General features: G+C 37.4%; 2 protein-coding genes across 2 annotated transcripts in view; one reads left to right on the top strand and one right to left on the bottom strand.

Annotated features, from left to right (window-relative positions):
- LOC139148120 (reticulocyte-binding protein homolog 2a-like) overlaps positions 1 to 18,314 on the top strand; it is a 581,355-nt gene that overhangs the window by 310,612 nt on the left and 252,429 nt on the right. The window lies entirely within an intron of this gene.
- Positions 958 to 3,832, bottom strand: LOC139148092 (acyl-coenzyme A diphosphatase NUDT19-like). Its single transcript, XM_070719390.1, has 3 exons — positions 2,996 to 3,832; positions 1,855 to 2,062; positions 958 to 1,289 (listed from the first exon to the last, which is right to left on the bottom strand). Exons 1-3 carry the CDS (start codon positions 3,674 to 3,676, stop codon positions 1,096 to 1,098), a joined length of 1,083 nt encoding a protein of 360 aa, XP_070575491.1. The 5' UTR covers positions 3,677 to 3,832; the 3' UTR covers positions 958 to 1,095.

Below are 18,314 nucleotides of genomic sequence, written 5' to 3'. Positions count from 1 at the left end.
ATTTTTATACAATCGATAAGTATCCAACTTGGAGACAGTATCAAGATTTATTTTCCATTGCTGGGAACCAATATCAGAGTTTCTTTGTTTGAATTCAGAAAGAAAAGTAACCTCATTGCCTACGGTTTGCATTACCCAAACAATACCAAAACCAAAGCTGAATAAAAGGTCTTTAACATTTTTAGCCCAGCAACAGCACCCCTTTTCTGCCATATCAAATTGATAATTATAACATTGTTTAAGATATGTATCATTGTCACTACGTAACAATTTCAGCCAGTATTTAATAATACGAGGCAATCTCACTGATTGTAATGGCAATCGACCAAGTTCTCCCAAAACAGCAGAGTTACATGTTCTTGTACTAACCTTAAGGACATACTTACAGAATAAATTATGAACTTTTTCAATAGCAAAACCTTTATGAAATCCCCACACTTCACATCCATACATGAGAATTGGTAATACTTTACAGTCAAATATTCTTAAAGCTATCCAGATCCTTAAATTTATGCAACTTTTTTTTAATATTATACACTGCTTTTTTACCCTGTATGGCCAAGTTTTCTTGGGCACTTGTCCATATACCTGAGCAGGAAATCATTAAACCAAGGTAGTTAAAATAAGAAACTACTTCCACCTGAATTCCTTCCAAATACCATTTTTCATAATTTTTCAACCTCCCTCCATTTCTAAAAACCATAATTTCTGTCTTGCTTGCATTAATTTTTAACTTCCATTTCTTAAAGTAATTGCTAAGTTTATCTAGTTGTCGTTGCAAACCAATTACATTACTGGAAAAAATAATTAAATCGTCAGCAAATAATAAATACAATAGCTTTAACATTCCAACATACACTCCACTATAGGGACCACTATTCAGGGTTTCTCCAATGTCACCAATAAAAAGATTAAACAGAAGAGGAGAAAGTATAGAGCCTTGCTGGACTCCAAATGTACACTTAAAAAAATCACTTATTCCTTGAGGTGTTCTGGGGAACTATATGATGACACTTCAATTCTCCTGGTAATATTTGGTATCTTATTGACACCGCTCTGGACAGCGTTAACTCTTTGCACCTTCAGTTGTCCTACCTAAAGGTCAAGACGTGGGATCAGATGACCACACGGTGGCTTTACGTTCACGAGGAGCTCAAAATCTGATTTACCCTTAAAGTACAACCGATTCAAATTTGTGACGGACTGCAAAGTTTCCTCGTAGGTTTGATTGATATTTTCTACGTCTGCTTTAGCCGCCACATCGATTTCCTTCGGATACAGATCGTCGCCTGTGGATGAAAGACAAAGAGAAAGGGTGGTATACCAGAATTTTCCCAAGAAATGACCAGAGTATTGGTCGATGACAGTCGCAATATTGCGTTTTGTCAGAAAATGAGATTTCCTTTTCTATTTTCAGTGATAAAATTATTGAATGACTCCTCCAACAGCAAGACAAGGCCTTGTTAATTGAGGGGCACCGACCTAGTAAATGTCACCTGGGTTCGAAGATCATCTAACCAAGGCTAGCCTAAGGCTTCTAGACTGTGCCAAAGTAGCACAAATATCAAAATCGATCATAGTAAAACACACCACTGGACACAGACACCATCACCCTAAGGTGTGTCTGTATGTAGTTATCACCATGTTTGAGTATGTCTAAGCGAAATCATAACGTTTGTTCGAAATAGACTTTTGGATAACGTCTGTCGAAATATTCTTATATGGGCTTTGCTATGGTTACTGGTTTTGACAGACTTCACCAATATAGCAGAATAAAGTCCCGCAAAATAACATCAGTCCTGCCTCTACCACAAGTGTACGGTTCACAAGTACCAGTGTTAATGAAGTACCTACCTGGAATTATGAAAACCAACCCGTTTGTCATTTTTTTCTTTATTGGCATCGACCGAACGCATCCCTCACTCTCTCGATTGAAAGCAAATTCATGCAAGTCACTGACGCGCTCAAAGTTACCCAGGCGTTTCAGTTCAGTTATTTGCGGAGGTGGGAGAGAGGCGCCTCCGGAACGAAATTCGTCCAGTGCCTCTGCGGGAGTCGACCACTGAAAGCAAAAAGTAAACAGCGAGATCAGTATCTAACAGGTACACTGAGGAGCCACTTCACACAGTGATGATGATTGGCTGAAATCTATCATGTGACATCATTGCTGCAGCCTGGCTCCTGTTCAATTGCAAAGAAATAGTTATCTTATTTCCCTTACGAGTTTTGAATAGACAGCATAAGCAAGGCTAAGGCACAATGTCAAATTTGGAATCAGAGCATTGGGTTCCAAGTATACGTTTTGTTAGAGTTGTCTTGAACATCGTCTGATACCTAATCCGCAACACCATTCAGGTCGATTTCAAAACCTGATTCGTAAAAAGATACAGCGAACTAAAGAGCTCTTCAACATTAAATCACGACAAGGTGAGTTTCTTGTCTACACAACCGTCAAACTTAGAAGGAACACCCATGGACTACTAAAAAATCAGTGTAGATGAATTTGTTTGGGGGAATTTTTAGTTTTGTTTTGTTTGCTTTTTGTGTTTTGGGTTTTTTTTGCAACTGGTCAACATTGTAACCTGCTTGCAAAATTCTACTAAAACAAGAACATCCTGAGGATAAACCTTTAAATCTATGGAGGGGTAGTCTGAAAAAGTGTATGAAAAAATCTTGTAGACTTAAAAATATGTATGCGTGAAATCTGATGCCCCTTCCCTAGATCTCATGGCACATCCCTAAGAATAATTGATTTACGGTAACCCTAGAAACGAATTTATAAAATCCTGAGTAATTTTTATGAAATGAATAAATTGTAACATAGAAATCACTTAAAGAACTTGAGTTTATTTGACAGGACTGAAATTCACTATATAGTGATATTATTGAGTTCCTTCATTGGATGTTATTGCTGAAGGATAAATTCGCCTACATAGAGAGTTGCGGTGATAAGCTATCTACTTTTGACACTTGACCGTACAGATAGATTACGCACCTTGAGATGTACCATCTCCTGGCTGTCCTGTACGGCATTGGGCACACTATCAAGACAGCACATGTAGAACATCGTATCAAAACGGTGATTAAAATCAGGTGGCGTAAGATAGTTGGCCCACTCTGCGAGGGCCCAGATATTGGGTACACAGTTCAATTTGCTGCAGAGGTCAATGAATTCACCAGCATTGTTGTGTACTCGTTTCCTCCATTCGTCCAGCTCGCCCGCTGAAAGAGCACGGACGCTTTCAACCCCAGAAGAATTTGTCAGCTTTCCCTCGCCGTTACGAAGCCCATTATTTCCAGATTCGGAGTCCGTCACCAGCAAAATTCCCGACTCTTCGAACGTTTCTCGTATTGCGCAAAGCCTGAAGGCAACCTCGTTCGGTATCGTCGTACCTTCTCTATGACGGGTGGTTAATATTGGTGGGCGGGCGCCGTGTATATTCAGCAACGACTTGAATGGACTCTGAAACCCGTGTTGGGAGAAGAGGTCAGGCCAGTCGCTTGAAAAATCGGCCTTGTCGATGACACCACCGGGAGCTACATACATGTTCTTGAATGTGGCCTTGCTGTGTCTTTTCAGCAGCAGAACTCGGTAGTCGAAGGCCCCTGCTTTACGACCGAGACCAGCCGCGATGAGCAAGGACGCCGATTCTTTCCACGGTCTGAGTAAAGACATGTTAATTCTGAGTGGAAGAAAGGATAGATGCACATTACCATTAGCACACAACCCCGGCGCCTGGTTCAGCAAGCGACTTAGGCTACGGGACAGCGGAAAGTCAACGATCAAGTTGGACCACAACGCGCGCGCCACGAAGTAGGCTCCCAAGTTCAAGTAAGGTCACTTGGTTGAAAGGTCGAACTATCGGCACATTCCAAACGTTGGCGGCGCTTTGCAATAGGATATGACAAGTCGTTCACTCAGAGTGAAATTGCGAGGAGAGATGAAGAATGATTATTGAGTACACAAGGTAACATCACTCACTTTCAAATCAAGAAAAGGCTGTAAATAATGTAAGAGAAATACAGCTTCACGCCCTTCATGTAGTACATTAGCTCCTAGCTCAAATGGGAAAATTACAGATATGTTCATTCGGAAATTTCACTGAGTTCATTGTGCTTCTGTGGGAAAATGTAGATTGCTGAGTTGTCAAAGGGCAGAGACAATTGACAGCTTACATTTCCCATCGCAACCATAAAATACATCACTTTTCAGTGGTGCGCAGAGTTCAAAAATCTGAAAATCACTAAAATCATACTCCAAACCTAATTGGCAACCTTGAGCCTTTTCTTTCCATGGAGCATTCTTCAACTATCACATAATCTTCAAGAATTTTGTTTTTGACGGAAGAGCAGTTCAAAACTTACGTACTAAATATTTTAAGCAACGTAGGTAATTAATTGTTATGATTTCGGGGTACTTCTTTTGGGGGAATGTTTTGTGAATTTATAATGAGTTAAAGGTCCCTTTTTAGAATGTGATGTGTGGTTTATTTTCAATACTATTAATTCGCCACCAAAGTCAGTAGAATCAACCAAAGTATAAGTGTTCAGTCCTAAAAATAATCCACAAATGGTTAGGACTGCCCTTTACTTCCTAATAACCATAACGGCATTTAGCCTGTGAACCTTTTATATTTTGGAAATAGAGGCGCACTTGTCTTTCTCGTTTTCTCCTGTGAGTTAACTTTTTGAATGAAAGCTCATATGCCAAATACTACGTTTGAAGCGCTGTCTTCCCATTTCTGTCCGGCAGGTGTAAACGTTCTAGCTACAGTAATTTCAACGTTTCTGTGACCTACTGCCGGCAAATGACATGTGGGCTCATACTTATAGGTACATGCAAATACATAAATACACTGCTAAGGAAGTCATTAAGATGCTTACTTTTATAATTGATAACATATTCATCAAATTTGCTGGAATGGCATTTAGGCAAACTCTATACTATTAGGCATTCTTATGGGCACAAACAGTGCACCACTTCTGGTAATCTTGAATTCATACGTGGCTTAGCTCATTGGGATGTACAAGGATTGGCAAGCGTTTTAATAGCACTTATAGCTATAAATATAATACCATAAGTTTAAAAGGACATATGCTTTAACTTGTGGCAAGTTTTTCAGTATTCTGCTTCTGTATATCAACTACTGTGTCTGACCCTAATCCGTTTGTCATGTGAAATTTTGAGCATTCTTTTTGTCTACACAGCTTGTATGTGTATAGTGATCATTGTTTATACTAGTCCGGACTTGAATACAATTTTCAACAATAACAATGGAGATCATACTCATATAGGTTGTGTTGATATGCTAAATACTTGGCATTAAATTACAGTTTAGGGATTCCTTGCAGAAAGTGTAGGGAAACAACAAAACAAAAGTTATGAAAAAATAGCCAAAAGATACAGCTTATGGAGCTTTAAGCAATTCTGGTAGGTCTAATTATCTCCATCATACCAACTCGCGGATGACATGAAAATCAAAGAAAAAATCAAACGTGTGGGCGACGCATCATGCCTCGAGATATTTTTCGAGATCAGACAAAATACACTGTACATGTACACCAAATTGTACGACGAAGGGTACAATTTCAATTCGGAAATCATAAACTTTTCCAATTTTTTTTCAAGTAAAATACCATCCGCGTCACCTTATTGTGTATACCATTGACAACTCCTTGGATACGGTTGAGCTGGACGTTTGACTGAGACAGGGGCTATTAACTCAAAAACTATCGAGGCGAGGACTCTCTGAAAGTCACAATCGTTGAAGAATTTCCATGGTGGATGAGTGAGATGTTGTATCGAAATATGACATAATCTGTTCTCGAATGATAAGTGACCGCATTCTTAGTTTTGACTCACAATAGTAATTTGGTGGCGTTGCCGAATTACACAAAACGTATCACTTTGGGGCAATGTTAACAAGAGTATCATACCAGCAGAGTGCGCTTACCTAGTTCCAACAACTGGTAAAGAGTGGTTCGGAATGATCTTATTGCTATTGTCATTTTCTTTGCTTCTTGAATTCGGTAGATTATTTGTTTACCTCGAATGATACTGATTAAATTGGCCTGTTTTGCTGTCTAACTATAAATACTGCTTAGCTGAGATGCAGTGTGACAGCCACGATTATTCCACAAAAATAAAGTTTTGTGTGAAAGGAAGGAACGATCATGCACTCCATCCTATACATTCTGTAAATATCTTTTCATGGAATCTCCTGTAAACACAGATTTATTTGATGTCACCTGTACCAGTGGTGCCATCACGCCTTCTGAATTTATCAACGTGTACAACCCTTTCATTAAAAATTCGTTCACAGTGTCCCATGTAAATGTTCGTTCATTAAAAAAGAATTTTGATGATTTTGCTGTGATGTATGACGATATTTTGCACGAAAAGTTCAAAATTATTGGAGTGTCTGAAATCTGGAACGTAGGTTGTAGTAATTTGTTTAATTTGGACTCATATTCATTGGAGTTAAATTGTCGTGAAGTCGGAAGGGGTGGCGGTGTTGCCGCCTATATCCACAACTCTGTTAAGTACAAAGTATTATCATGTAATGTAGTACATTCAGAATCTCTTTGGCTAGAAGTAATCGATAGAAAACAAACATTTGTCATAGGAATACTGTACAGGAAGCCAAATACAAGTGTACCAGAATTTAGAAATAGTCTTTTAGAGGTCCTAAAAGATATCAAACTTGATAGGAAGCAGTGCATCCTTCTTGGCGATTTCAATATCGACCTGTCAAAAGGAGATGATATTGTAGAAGATCACTTTGACACTGTACTGAGATGTTTAAATATGAAGCAGTTGGTATCAAACCCGACTCGAGTCACAAATGTTTCACAAACCCTTATAGACCATATTTATACAAACATAAATAAGTGTTCCATTTATACAGGTACAATTGCTGGTGATATTTCAGATCACCTGCCAGTCTTTGCTATATTCAATAATTTGTTTTCAAATGGAAGTGTATATGGCAAAATTTTTTACAGGAATTACAAACATTTCAGATTGGAAGATTTCAAACATGATTTATCACAGCAATCATGGAACGATGTTTATTCAAATACAGATGTTAATGATGCATATAACTGTTTTTATTCAACCTTTAACTATTACTGTAATAGACATGCACCTGTTTGCTCACGATCTGTAAAAAATGTCATGAAACGCAAACCATGGATTACCCGTTCCATCAAAAATTCAATTCACAGGAAACACATCTTATTTGCTGATATGGTGCATTCGAATTACGAAGCTAGAACTGTGGTCAAGTATAAAAAATTCAGAAATATCTTGACAACCGTACTAAGAGTTGCCAAGCGTAATTATTACGAGTCCTTGTTTATTGAAAATAGTAAAAATTCCACAAGAACATGGAAGATCATCAATGAATTACTTGGTAAACGTAACAGGAAACCTGGTATGTCTCTACCAGAACATTTATCATGTTCTGCAGGCGATAATGAAAATACAGTTACTTATAGTACAAAAATGAAATTCTTAATGGGTTCAATAAGTTTTTCACTAGCGTTGGACCGGATCTTGCCAGAAAAATACATACACCTCACTCTTCCTTTGCAGATTATCTGTCAAATCCCCTAGAAAATTCGTTCTTTTTGCATCCTACCACAGAAACGGAAATTGCTAATTTGTTGACAAGTATTGATGTGAAGAAGGCAACCGGTTATGACGACTTACCTGCAAAACTTATTCTCCATGCAGCAGAGTTTATTGCTCAACCTCTTTGTTATATTTTTAATCTTTCTTTTAAATATTGTAAGTTTCCTGATGCATTAAAAATAGCAAGAGTGGTTCCTATCTTTAAAAAGGGTTCGAGGGACATACCGGGAAACTATCGTCCAATCTCGGTATTGCCGCTCATAAGTAAAATTCTTGAACAAACTGTGAATAACAGATTGGTTGGCTATTTGAATAATCACGGTGTTTTCTATAAGCATCAGTATGGTTTCCGAGAAAAATATAGTGCCAAACTTTCTCTTATTAGTTTAATGAATAATTTACTTGAACAAGTCGACCAAGGGAATTCTACCATTGGGATTTTTATTGATTTCGCTAAGGCATTCGATACCATAGATCATTCTATTCTTCTCTCAAAACTTCAACATTATGGTGTTAGAGGAATTCCACTACTTTGGTTTACAGACTACTTAAATAACAGGTCACAGTATGTTTTTGTTGACGGATGTATGTCTCAACATTTACCAATTACATGCGGAGTACCCCAGGGCTCTGTACTTGGCCCTACACTATTTTTGATGTACATCAATGATCTTCCTAATTCTTCAAAATTTTTTGACTTTAGGCTTTTTGCCGACGATTCCAACCTTTTCCACACTTTTTCACGTGAAACACGCTCTGTAAATCTTTCTTTTGTGGATGTACATTTACAAGACGTTGTTCAATGGTGCGATGCTAATAAGCTGACAGTTAATATAAGTAAAACAAAGTATGTACTTTTTCACAGCAATCGTAACTCTGTAACACTACAAGGCAATTTATCTGTAAAGAATGTTATCATAGAAGAAGTTCTACAAGCATCTTTTGTTGGGGTTGTTTTTGATAAACATTTGACATGGAAATTTCATATTAATGAGATAAATAATAGTATAAGGAAAAAAGTAGGAATAATATTTAGGCTAAGAAACTATGTACTACAGCAAATTCTAGTACTGCTCTACAAAGCTTTTATTGAACCAAATATTATGTATGGTCTTGAGGTATGGGGAAGTACATATCCATCATATTTACATCAGATTTTTATCACCCAAAAAATGTTGGTTCGAATAATTACGTTTTCAAGATTTCGAGAATCTACTGCACCTTTATTCTTCAGACTAGGTATACTGGATGTCTATAAACTTCATAAATTACTTCTGCGAAAATTCATGTTTGATTTGCATCATAAAAATATACCACATAATTTGAGTGATTACTTTAGATTAGCTGATCATTGCTATGACACTCGATTTAAACTAGGTCAAAACTTGCCTTTACCGAAAGTACGTACAACTGCAGGACAGTTTGCAATTTCATATATGGGTGCCAAAGTCTGGAACAGCCTACCCAATATTGTCAAACAAAGTGCAACAAGAGATTTATTTATAAACTCATTAAGACAGCATCTCTTAAGTGAATACCAAGATGTGTGAATATTTATCTATCTTTTTTTCATTTAAAATATAGAATTTTGATTAATAATTGACATAATTTGCCCTTTAAAACAAATATTGCAATGTAAATTTCATGAAAATGGGGCCAGGCTCGATTAGCTCTAAGATATTATTCCTGGCTCCAACTTGCCTCTTTCCTCGTCATTGTACACTTTGTATACCTTGTATACTTATACTTATATATGTTTGGAATTGGCAATAAAGTAAAGTAAAGTATATTCTAGAGGATAAAACGTTATTTTTTGTACTTTGTGTTAGTGTGTCGAATATAAGAAGTTTAATACGTGTGCCTACTCAGTGAAACGTGATGGCATGCTAATCTAAATAAACCTGTTCTTACCCTATCAGTAGGAAGAACATGAGGATAAGGCTTGATGTATAACAGAAATTCATGCGATTTAAATAAACGAATATGCTTTGTGCATATAGAGAAGAGTACTGCCATACAACGATCCAAAAATGCTTAGAAAGCCAAATACCATCCAATTTCGGATTGAACAAAAATTACTTTTAAACATTGAATAATGTGGCACGTTTGTCCCTTAACATTTCATAAATAATTGCGTAAACTTTGGCACAGTCAAGGACAATAGTAATGATAAATAATAACAACAACAACAATAATATTAATAATAATCATCATCATCATCATCATCATCATCATCATCATCATCATCATCATAATGGTTTATTCACAATTCAGAAAATGTGTGAAAAAACACAAGTACAGTCAAAAAGAAAGTAAGACATGTTTTGATAACGAAAGTGAAAAATAGTTGATGTCTGGCATCTAACCGGCTCTCGTCCTGAATTCACAGTATGGGCTCACTGTTATTATTGGAATTGCATAGAATGTGCAAATTATCCTTTAAATCAGTAACTACGGAGGCGTACAGCTCCCAGCAAGACAAAAAAGCAGAGGTACATGACATATACACTTGGAAAATTAAACAGAAACCGTTTCAAAATTTACTAAATGGAAATATTATGAAAACGAAAACCTAAGATTAAATGTGCATAAATGGCTGGTCAGACTGTTCTGAAGATAATTTCTAATATTCCATTTTATAGTTATACTGTCACCTGTTCTAATTTTTCCATAGTTACCATGGAAATAGAAAGTCTACCCAATCACAGATTTTAAGTGGGTGGCCGCTCTTTAAAAACAGCGCCCTCGCATGGGCATTTTAAATACCAAGGAATGCCCCTTTGACCATATATGGGCATATTTAGATTACAGGTGATTGTATACCTTTAAAGCGACATCTACTAGCTATTTCTCTGATGTTGATTGTTTTATCATTCCAGACTTTTGTTGCGGCTTACTTTACTGTAAACTCACCTACCCTATGTCTCATTTATGGTATGGCTAAATCGTAACGAACGCTTTGTCTTGTACTATACATATGTAGAATCGGAAGGGAAAATCCCCAAAGCTTCTGGTAGTTTATGACTTTGACTTCTTTGACTGCAAAGATTCAAGTGCAACCAAGTACATTACGTGGTATGCCTATAGGATATTTTCCTTCATTAAGAATTTGGCACTACTGTTACTGCTGTGGAGAACTCGAAAAGAAAACTTCCCATACAATGGATATAGATGCAGTAGATATCAAAGCACATTTACAAACAATTAAGGAAAACAACGTGATCCTGTGATGTGTCATAAAACACCTGTAAGCTGATCTTTAGCCGGGCTATAGCATCCGTTCATTACCCCACATAGCCGTGTGTTGACAGAAATATATCTCCCTCGGCGCTATATCCGAACAAAGACCGGGTAATTGATGTTAACTACACTCATGGTGGGTAGAAATCGTAAGAACAACCCAAGGAGAAACTGACGAGTTCGTAGGATGTAAATAACTTCAGCTTCTTGTCTTAAATCTTGCAAAAAAATAGAGTAAAACGGTAGGAAATGTTATTTCTCTCGCAGTTTTCAATGAACAGTAAAAGGGGCACACGAAAAAAGTACATCGCCTTTTTTGGTATAGCAATGTACAAGAGGACATTAACTGACCAAAGTGCATTAAACCCCCAATGCACTTTTTACCAAACAAGCACATTTTTTTCTAGGTACAAGAAAAAGAACAAAATCATGCAAACGTGATTTAAAGGTATTCCCGGCTCCCTACATAAACACAACTTTACATGTTATGAAGTTGTTATAAACATACAAGAATACAAAAAACAGGCCCTGTTTCTCCTGTTGTTCCTGAGAATTAACTTCTGTTTGTATGTTGCAAGAGTACTGTTAAACTACCAGTATCGGTATATGGTACTTTTTGTGCGCGGCTTTGTCCAATTATAGCATCGGTGGTGCGTATCGACCAAAGTGAAACATGGCCATACCAAAGGTCAGAGTTAGCCATCGGAAAGACATACATCTGAACTTGGAGTGTTTGAGAATGACAATAGCAGTCTGAAGGGAAACGTTTCGGCCTTTCATAACCAGACCTACGTCGGATATTACCTTTCTCATCAAAGCGTCTTGATCTTACAGTATTTGGTTTAGGGTAGAAATCATGTACGCGCACAATCATAGTATACCCTTTCCCTGCCCAGTCACGGGAGGGCGAACGACAGGAAATGGTAACGTATTGTTCATTATTCATCCAGTCTTAATACCCAACCTTGGAAAGACACAGCCCTTTACATAATTAAAAATTCTCACAAGACATGAGCTAGCTATTAAGTCTGTAATGATGGAGGTAGTGAGTCAAATATGAAGAATATCTCAAATGATATTGTACATGATACAACATACGAGTATTCACAAAAAACGTGAAATTATGCCTGACCTGTCTGTGAGCACACTGTACAGCAAAGGTATTGTCCTATACGTAATACCAAATCATACGTTGTAAGTAAACAAAATGCTGGCATTTTATAAATAACATTATTATACACTTTTTACAGTTAAACTTTAAAGCAAAGGCAAAATATAGTGTATTTATGCATGGTACATACATTGGTTTGTGCAAACATGCACCGACTGAGCATGCGTCCAGTTTGGTATAGCTAAGACAGCATAAAAATATTTAAAGTAAAAGTAATGTACGGGCATATGTACGTAATATGTATAGATGTACATATGGAGGCTATGGTAGGTTTTGACAAGGAAATAATGGCTGAGCTCATACCTTAATTGTAGACCTTACTGGAAAAAAGGTCAAACACAGTTACCTAAGCTGTTGATAGAAAAATACAATAAATTTGCCACATATTTGAACGATAACGACTGTGTCATTGCCAACGTGAGGGAAGTATATTGGTAATATTCTAACTCATCAGTACAATGGTTCAATGATATGCTGTACGAAGTGGCACTCCGGTAATATTTACTGGCTTAATTGCCTCAACAAAACACCCTGGACAACACTTAAAGGGAGGGGTCGACGGATCTGCGCGTGTGCGACTTTCTTGTTTACAAACAATGTATTTTATGCATGATATCTAGATGCATCACGTCAACATAGCTGCAAGATTTAAATTTTACGATATTTATTGTTAACAAACATGTTTTAACTTTCAATCGCCAACGTACCCTAGATACAGTGTTCACATCGGCCGTAGGGATCCCTGTCACCGTTGACTAGAGTTCCGACGACCCCACCCTTTAACTCCTTCAGTGATCAAGGCTACAAGTCAGAACGCGGACGCAGATGGCCACACGAGTTTACCGTGACGTTAATGTGGGTCTCAGCATCTGATTCACCTTTCATGAACAGCCGATTCAGATTTGTGACGGACCGCACATTTTCCTCAAAGGTTTGATCTATCTTTTCTGCGGCAGTTTTCGCCGTCACGTCGACGTCCTTCGGATACAGATCATCACCTACAGATAAAAGACACGTTTAAACTTGGCTCGGAAGAATTTTTCCCTGAAATAATGCGATTGGGTGGTCGATGACAATTGAAATATCACATATAGTCAGAGGCACTTCTTTCAATATTCAGCGCTGCCCATTAAAGGCCCATGAGCTGCGGAATTTGTCCAACCTCCAATTTCCTCAGATATTCATTGCAATCTGCAAATTGAACGATATAGTCATGAACTATAATGCCTCAACAACGTTTGTTTGTGGCGCACAAAATAGGCAAGAAATTGAACAGATTTTTGTTCATTTTAAATTTCCTACCATTTTCAAAATTCTGCCATGTTATGTAAAAACGGATAATTTTTTTGTAAAAGTGGAGTGAATCCCTTTCCCGTTCTTTCAGTGGGTTGCATCATATTGTATTTGTAAAGATTCAAATGTGTACATGCACCATTTACGCTGTTTATCATATATTTGTATGGAGGCGGCCATATTTGGGTGCGGCACTCGTTTATTTGTCTTTGTGAAACCTCTCCGTGCAGTCCCACTCAGTGGATAATTACACTTGAGTAAACATCTTTGAGTAAGAACATTTCTATGAACCTAAATATAAAATCGTGCATGAATATAATGCCAAAAGTTGCAGCTCATGTGCCTTTAACATGTAAAACACTTGTTTCATGGCCGGCGTGAGTTCTCGTCCAATCAGAACGACACATTGCGTGAATGGCGCGCCAGTATAATATTATTGTTGGTTGACTCCTTAAACTCTTAGATCTATTTGATTCAAATCATATCCCAGGTCTCCATGTTGAGGGCAATGAACTACTACATATCACCATGGTTCTCGGGTCATTGAACCAAGTCTTAAGTTCCTTTGTTTAATTGTATGATAACCAAGTTGAATTTGTTAAAGTTCTTGTTGGTAAAGTCTGAACGACTGACTAGAGTAACTTGTCGTAATAATGTCGGAAAATAAAGCATCATCACAGAGCAAACGCCGTATCACATCAAATGGAACCTGTGGAAGACAGCTTAATTGGCAAGTTCATCACAAAGTGAGCGTACTTCCAATTAAATTGAGTCTGTTACGTTAAAGGGTACAGCAACATGTTCAAACTGCAGGCACAAACGAAGTGTTAAACTGTTACTGGCACTCTTGAATCACCTTCTAGATCTTTTAAAGCGAAATGAGCGAAACTCAAAATATATAAGCGGGTGTTTAAAGGGAGACAGTCGTCGCCTGTGCAAGTTTCTTGTTTACAAACAATGTATTCCGTGCACGATATCTAGATGCACCTCATCATCATAGCTGCAACATTTAAATTATACAATGTAGATTATAAGAGACATAACTTGCATCATTTACAATCGTACCTTGGATACAGTGTTTACATCGTATAGATTCCATACGACCTTTGAGCGCAGTTCCGACGACTGTATCCCTTTAAGATTATTGTCAAAATTTAAAGCTATTGTGCTAGATATGACTCATTAATTTTGATCTTATGATTTTGTTATACCATTGCGGGTCTTTCTAGCATGAATTGATGCTAAGCCAGGTTCATCTCGCTGCAGAGATCACATAACAGAGATGTCCAGATTCATTGCGTACCAACCTTCAATAATGTAAAGCAACCCGTCGGTCAATACTTTCGTTATAGGCATCCATCGAACACATCCCTCACTTTCTCGTTTGAAAGCAAACTCACATAGGTCACCGATACGCTCAAAGTTACCAAGCCGTTTCAGTTCGGTTATTTGCGGAGGTGCGAGAGAGACCTCCCTGAAACGAAATTCTTCCAGTGCCTCTGCGGGAGTAGACCACTGAAAACGAAGAAAACCGTGAAAAATTAGTATCCGTTGTATGTAAGTCAGCTGCTCTACACAGTAATGCTGATTGAAACCTGTCACGTGACACCATTGCTACAGCTTGCTCAATGGAAAATAATGTTCTTCCCCGCTAAACTTGAGCAACACCATGCGCAAGGCTCAGATACATGTAAAATATCTTCATGGGAATGAGAACAAAGGGTTCTATGAGGAATTTCTGTTGGACCAGACTGGAACATTATACAAACACCCATAACTTTCTGGTTAAGTTCACAAATTATTTCATATCTGTCAAATGAAGGATTCTTATATGGCACGAGACCACTACGAAGATAGTTCGGATGAAAAATAGTGCAGACCTTGAAGTTTTGATATCTGCATGGATGCTTGTTTAGTTTATTCTACGACGCGTGGTTAATAATGGCGGGCGATCGCCTCGTATATTGAGTTACGACTTGAAGAGATTGTGAAACCCATGTTCGGAGTAGAGGTCAGCCCAATCGTGTGAGAAATCGGCCTTGTCAATGACATTACCAGGGGAGATGTACATATTCTTGAACGTGGCCTTCCTGTGTTTCTGAAGAAGCAAAACTCTGTAGTCGAAGGCCCCGCCTTTTTGACCGAGACCAGCCGCGATGAGCAACGTTGCTGATTCTTTCCACGGTCTGAGTACAGACATCTTAATTCTCAGCGAAAAAAACGAACAGATGGGCGTTAGTGGTGCGAAACCCAGCGCCTGGTTCAGCAAACGGCAAAGTTTACTGAGCCCAGACAGTTGAAAAATCAATTTCGTCGCGATTGGTCACCCAGGTGAAAGGTACAACAATTACCGCATCAAAACGTTGGCGGCGCTCTCCTGTAGTTCATGATAATTTGCGTTTCATGGAAAGGATGCGTGATAATTCAGTACGCAAGATGACTGTATTGACTTTCAAATGAAGAAAGTTTATTAGTGTTAGGCCCTATGAGTAAGAGAAATGCGGTTAAAGGTTGAGACCCAGCTTCGTGTACTCTTATTTTTAAACCGTTTTTCAAATAACTTTTCCACTAAAAATTTCATTGAAATACTTTATTTGCTCCACAACACACTCAGTGAGTGCGGTAAAGCAAAAATTACAAAACTCATTGTCGTAAACTTCAACAAAAAACACTGGATGAAGCTGCTGCTGGGGGAAGAACTAAAGTAAAAGAAATAAAATTCACAATAGGTAGTTTATCTTTTTGAGTAAAGATACACATAAACGTTTCTCTTTCATCAAAATCAAGAAAGCTATGATTATACAAACTTACGGGTGAAAATAGAATAACTCGATAAGCATTGAATTTTGGACATTCTATAACAAGCGAAATTCATCCTCAACTAAAGACTTTCAATGTTTGCAAAACCTTTTATTTGCAGGAACTTTTTGAAATTGACCTTCTACCCGATTCCATTTGAAAGTTGTGATCCGAAATTCTAACTTTCTTAGCCACTCCCTACAGGTAAAAGATATTATATTCAACAAGTAACTTTCAAATTCAAAATTTGTCCTATACAGTCTATAAGTTCAGAGCTTATTCTTCTATATTCAACTCTTCCTATATCATTATGTATATTTCTCAGCCACGTTTGTTCATTAATTCCACATAAGCTGATATGTCATCCCATGAGTTGCTTTCAGATTTGCCGAACATTAACAAAAAACCATCAATGGAAGTGCAAGTTTTACAGCCTCGATATATTCTCAGACAGTGATTTTTTACAAAAATCGTTATTTGGACAATTGTATACTTCTTAGCCCCTTGTGAATAGTTCAAAAGAGTTATGGCCATTCCTTGGGTATAATAGGCAGCTTAACTTCAGTGGGTTCATTGTTTCAAATGACTGACACGCTGAAACAACGCGAGCTACTGCTCCAGAAAACTGGCATAAATCTTTTCCACACAGCATAGCTCTGTTTTACTATATTACCTTTCGTGAATACTTTGGGCACAGCGTTCCTGCAAAAGTGGGTTCTTATCTGAGCTGATACCGGCTGCAACATGATGTCAACATTGAATTGCATTCATTGTCACTCCCGGACCCTGGGATCGCAAACGATGGCTTTATAAGCGAAGAGTAAATCATTTCCCGAGAGCGAAGTTACTGAATTTTTAATTAGAGATGTGTGGCTCCGTAAATATTTTGGCGACCCCGCGCTTTTATTAGAGATATATGAAGTTCAATTTGACAAAGTGTTTTGTTGACATAATCGGAGATTTCAATTTTTGAATACATCAGTTGCCAGAGACATATACATGGATATAAATTCTGATAGTTCAAAGTTATCATGATAATACTTCAATAAAAATTTCCCCAAAAAACGACTAAACTGAAAGTAAACTGTTTATAATCATCGAGAAGATTGTATTTCAGAAGTTCTGAGGTGTTCAGGGTCACATTTTATTGAATATGTACTAGTAGAATCGTTGCTTTCTCGACGTGAAAAGTGAATGCATGTCAACTCATTCCAGCCATAAAACTAAACTGGTGACATACATACGGAATTTTTGTTTGCATTTTTTGAAATCTCAAATGTTAATCTTCAATTCAGAGAAAAAAAACAAGAAAACGAGTTGGTTGCGAACGCAGTGTCTTGATCACCCTCATGTGGTACGTGATTTTCTCTTAGGTCTGTGTTCGAAAATTATAGAAATCAAAACCGGGTTAAATTCGGAATTTCAAATTCATGTGTCAGTTTTTAAGAAAAATGAGCATTTCTAAGGATTTTTTCTTAAAAGGTATAAACGGCGAGGGGCAACGAAAACTGTCATCTTGTGTTTCCATTGCAACGAAAAATTGGTAACTTTTGAGTGGTGATCATTGTGAAAAACACCTGCAAACCACTAAAATCATACTCCAAACCTTAGCCGTTTACTTTCCATGGAGCATTTTAACGACTATGTAAATTCCAGGAAAACTTTTGTGAAGAAGAAATTAAAAACTATAATACTTTTAACAATACTGTATGTTTTAATCATGTATTATTTCGGTGCTTTATTTTTTCAACTTCTAGGCTAATTAGCCAAATCATCCTGGATAAAGGTTCATTTTTCTATCTCTACTTCTCTCAGATATTCTGACTCTCAAAGTTTTACAATACTTTTTATGTCTACTAATTGTGTTGGTTCTTTTAAAGCGCACTCAAATTTTCACTGTCATATTTTTAAGTCTTTAAATTTCAAGGTGCGTGCTACCTCAAAGTGGTCGGTTTATATGTAAACTCGCAAGCCTAACGCCCAGTTTTAATCACTGGTTTCCAATTGCTCTGCAGCTTATGTAAAGTTCAAAATGTAGCAACTTTTTTTTATTTTTTTACCTCTAAAATACTTCTAAGCAATGTCAAGGTCCTTCAATGAAATTTCGTGGAAGGACAGGAGGTATACCAACAGAATTAAAGACAAAATCATATATTCTAAAGATACTCTCTAAAG

The sequence above is a fragment of the Ptychodera flava genome, chromosome 13 (genome assembly GCF_041260155.1).
Source record: "Ptychodera flava strain L36383 chromosome 13, AS_Pfla_20210202, whole genome shotgun sequence".
Lineage (NCBI taxonomy): Eukaryota > Metazoa > Hemichordata > Enteropneusta > Ptychoderidae > Ptychodera > Ptychodera flava.
The sequence above is the reverse complement of the archived record's forward strand: the minus strand, read 5'-3'. Positions and strand labels throughout refer to the sequence as shown.

What these genes read in the sequence shown, in the direction of transcription:
- LOC139148092 (XM_070719390.1), bottom strand. Translation starts at nt 3,676, where the DNA reads ATGTCTTTACTCAGACCGTGGAAAGAATCGGCGTCCTTGCTCATCGCG. An exon ending in AGGAGATGGTACATCTCAAG is followed by an intron (nt 2,063 to 2,995) that starts GTGCGTAATCTA and finishes TTTTGCTTTCAG; the next exon opens with TGGTCGACTCCCGCAGAGGC. An exon ending in GTTGGTTTTCATAATTCCAG is followed by an intron (nt 1,290 to 1,854) that starts GTAGGTACTTCA and finishes TTTCATCCACAG; the next exon opens with GCGACGATCTGTATCCGAAG.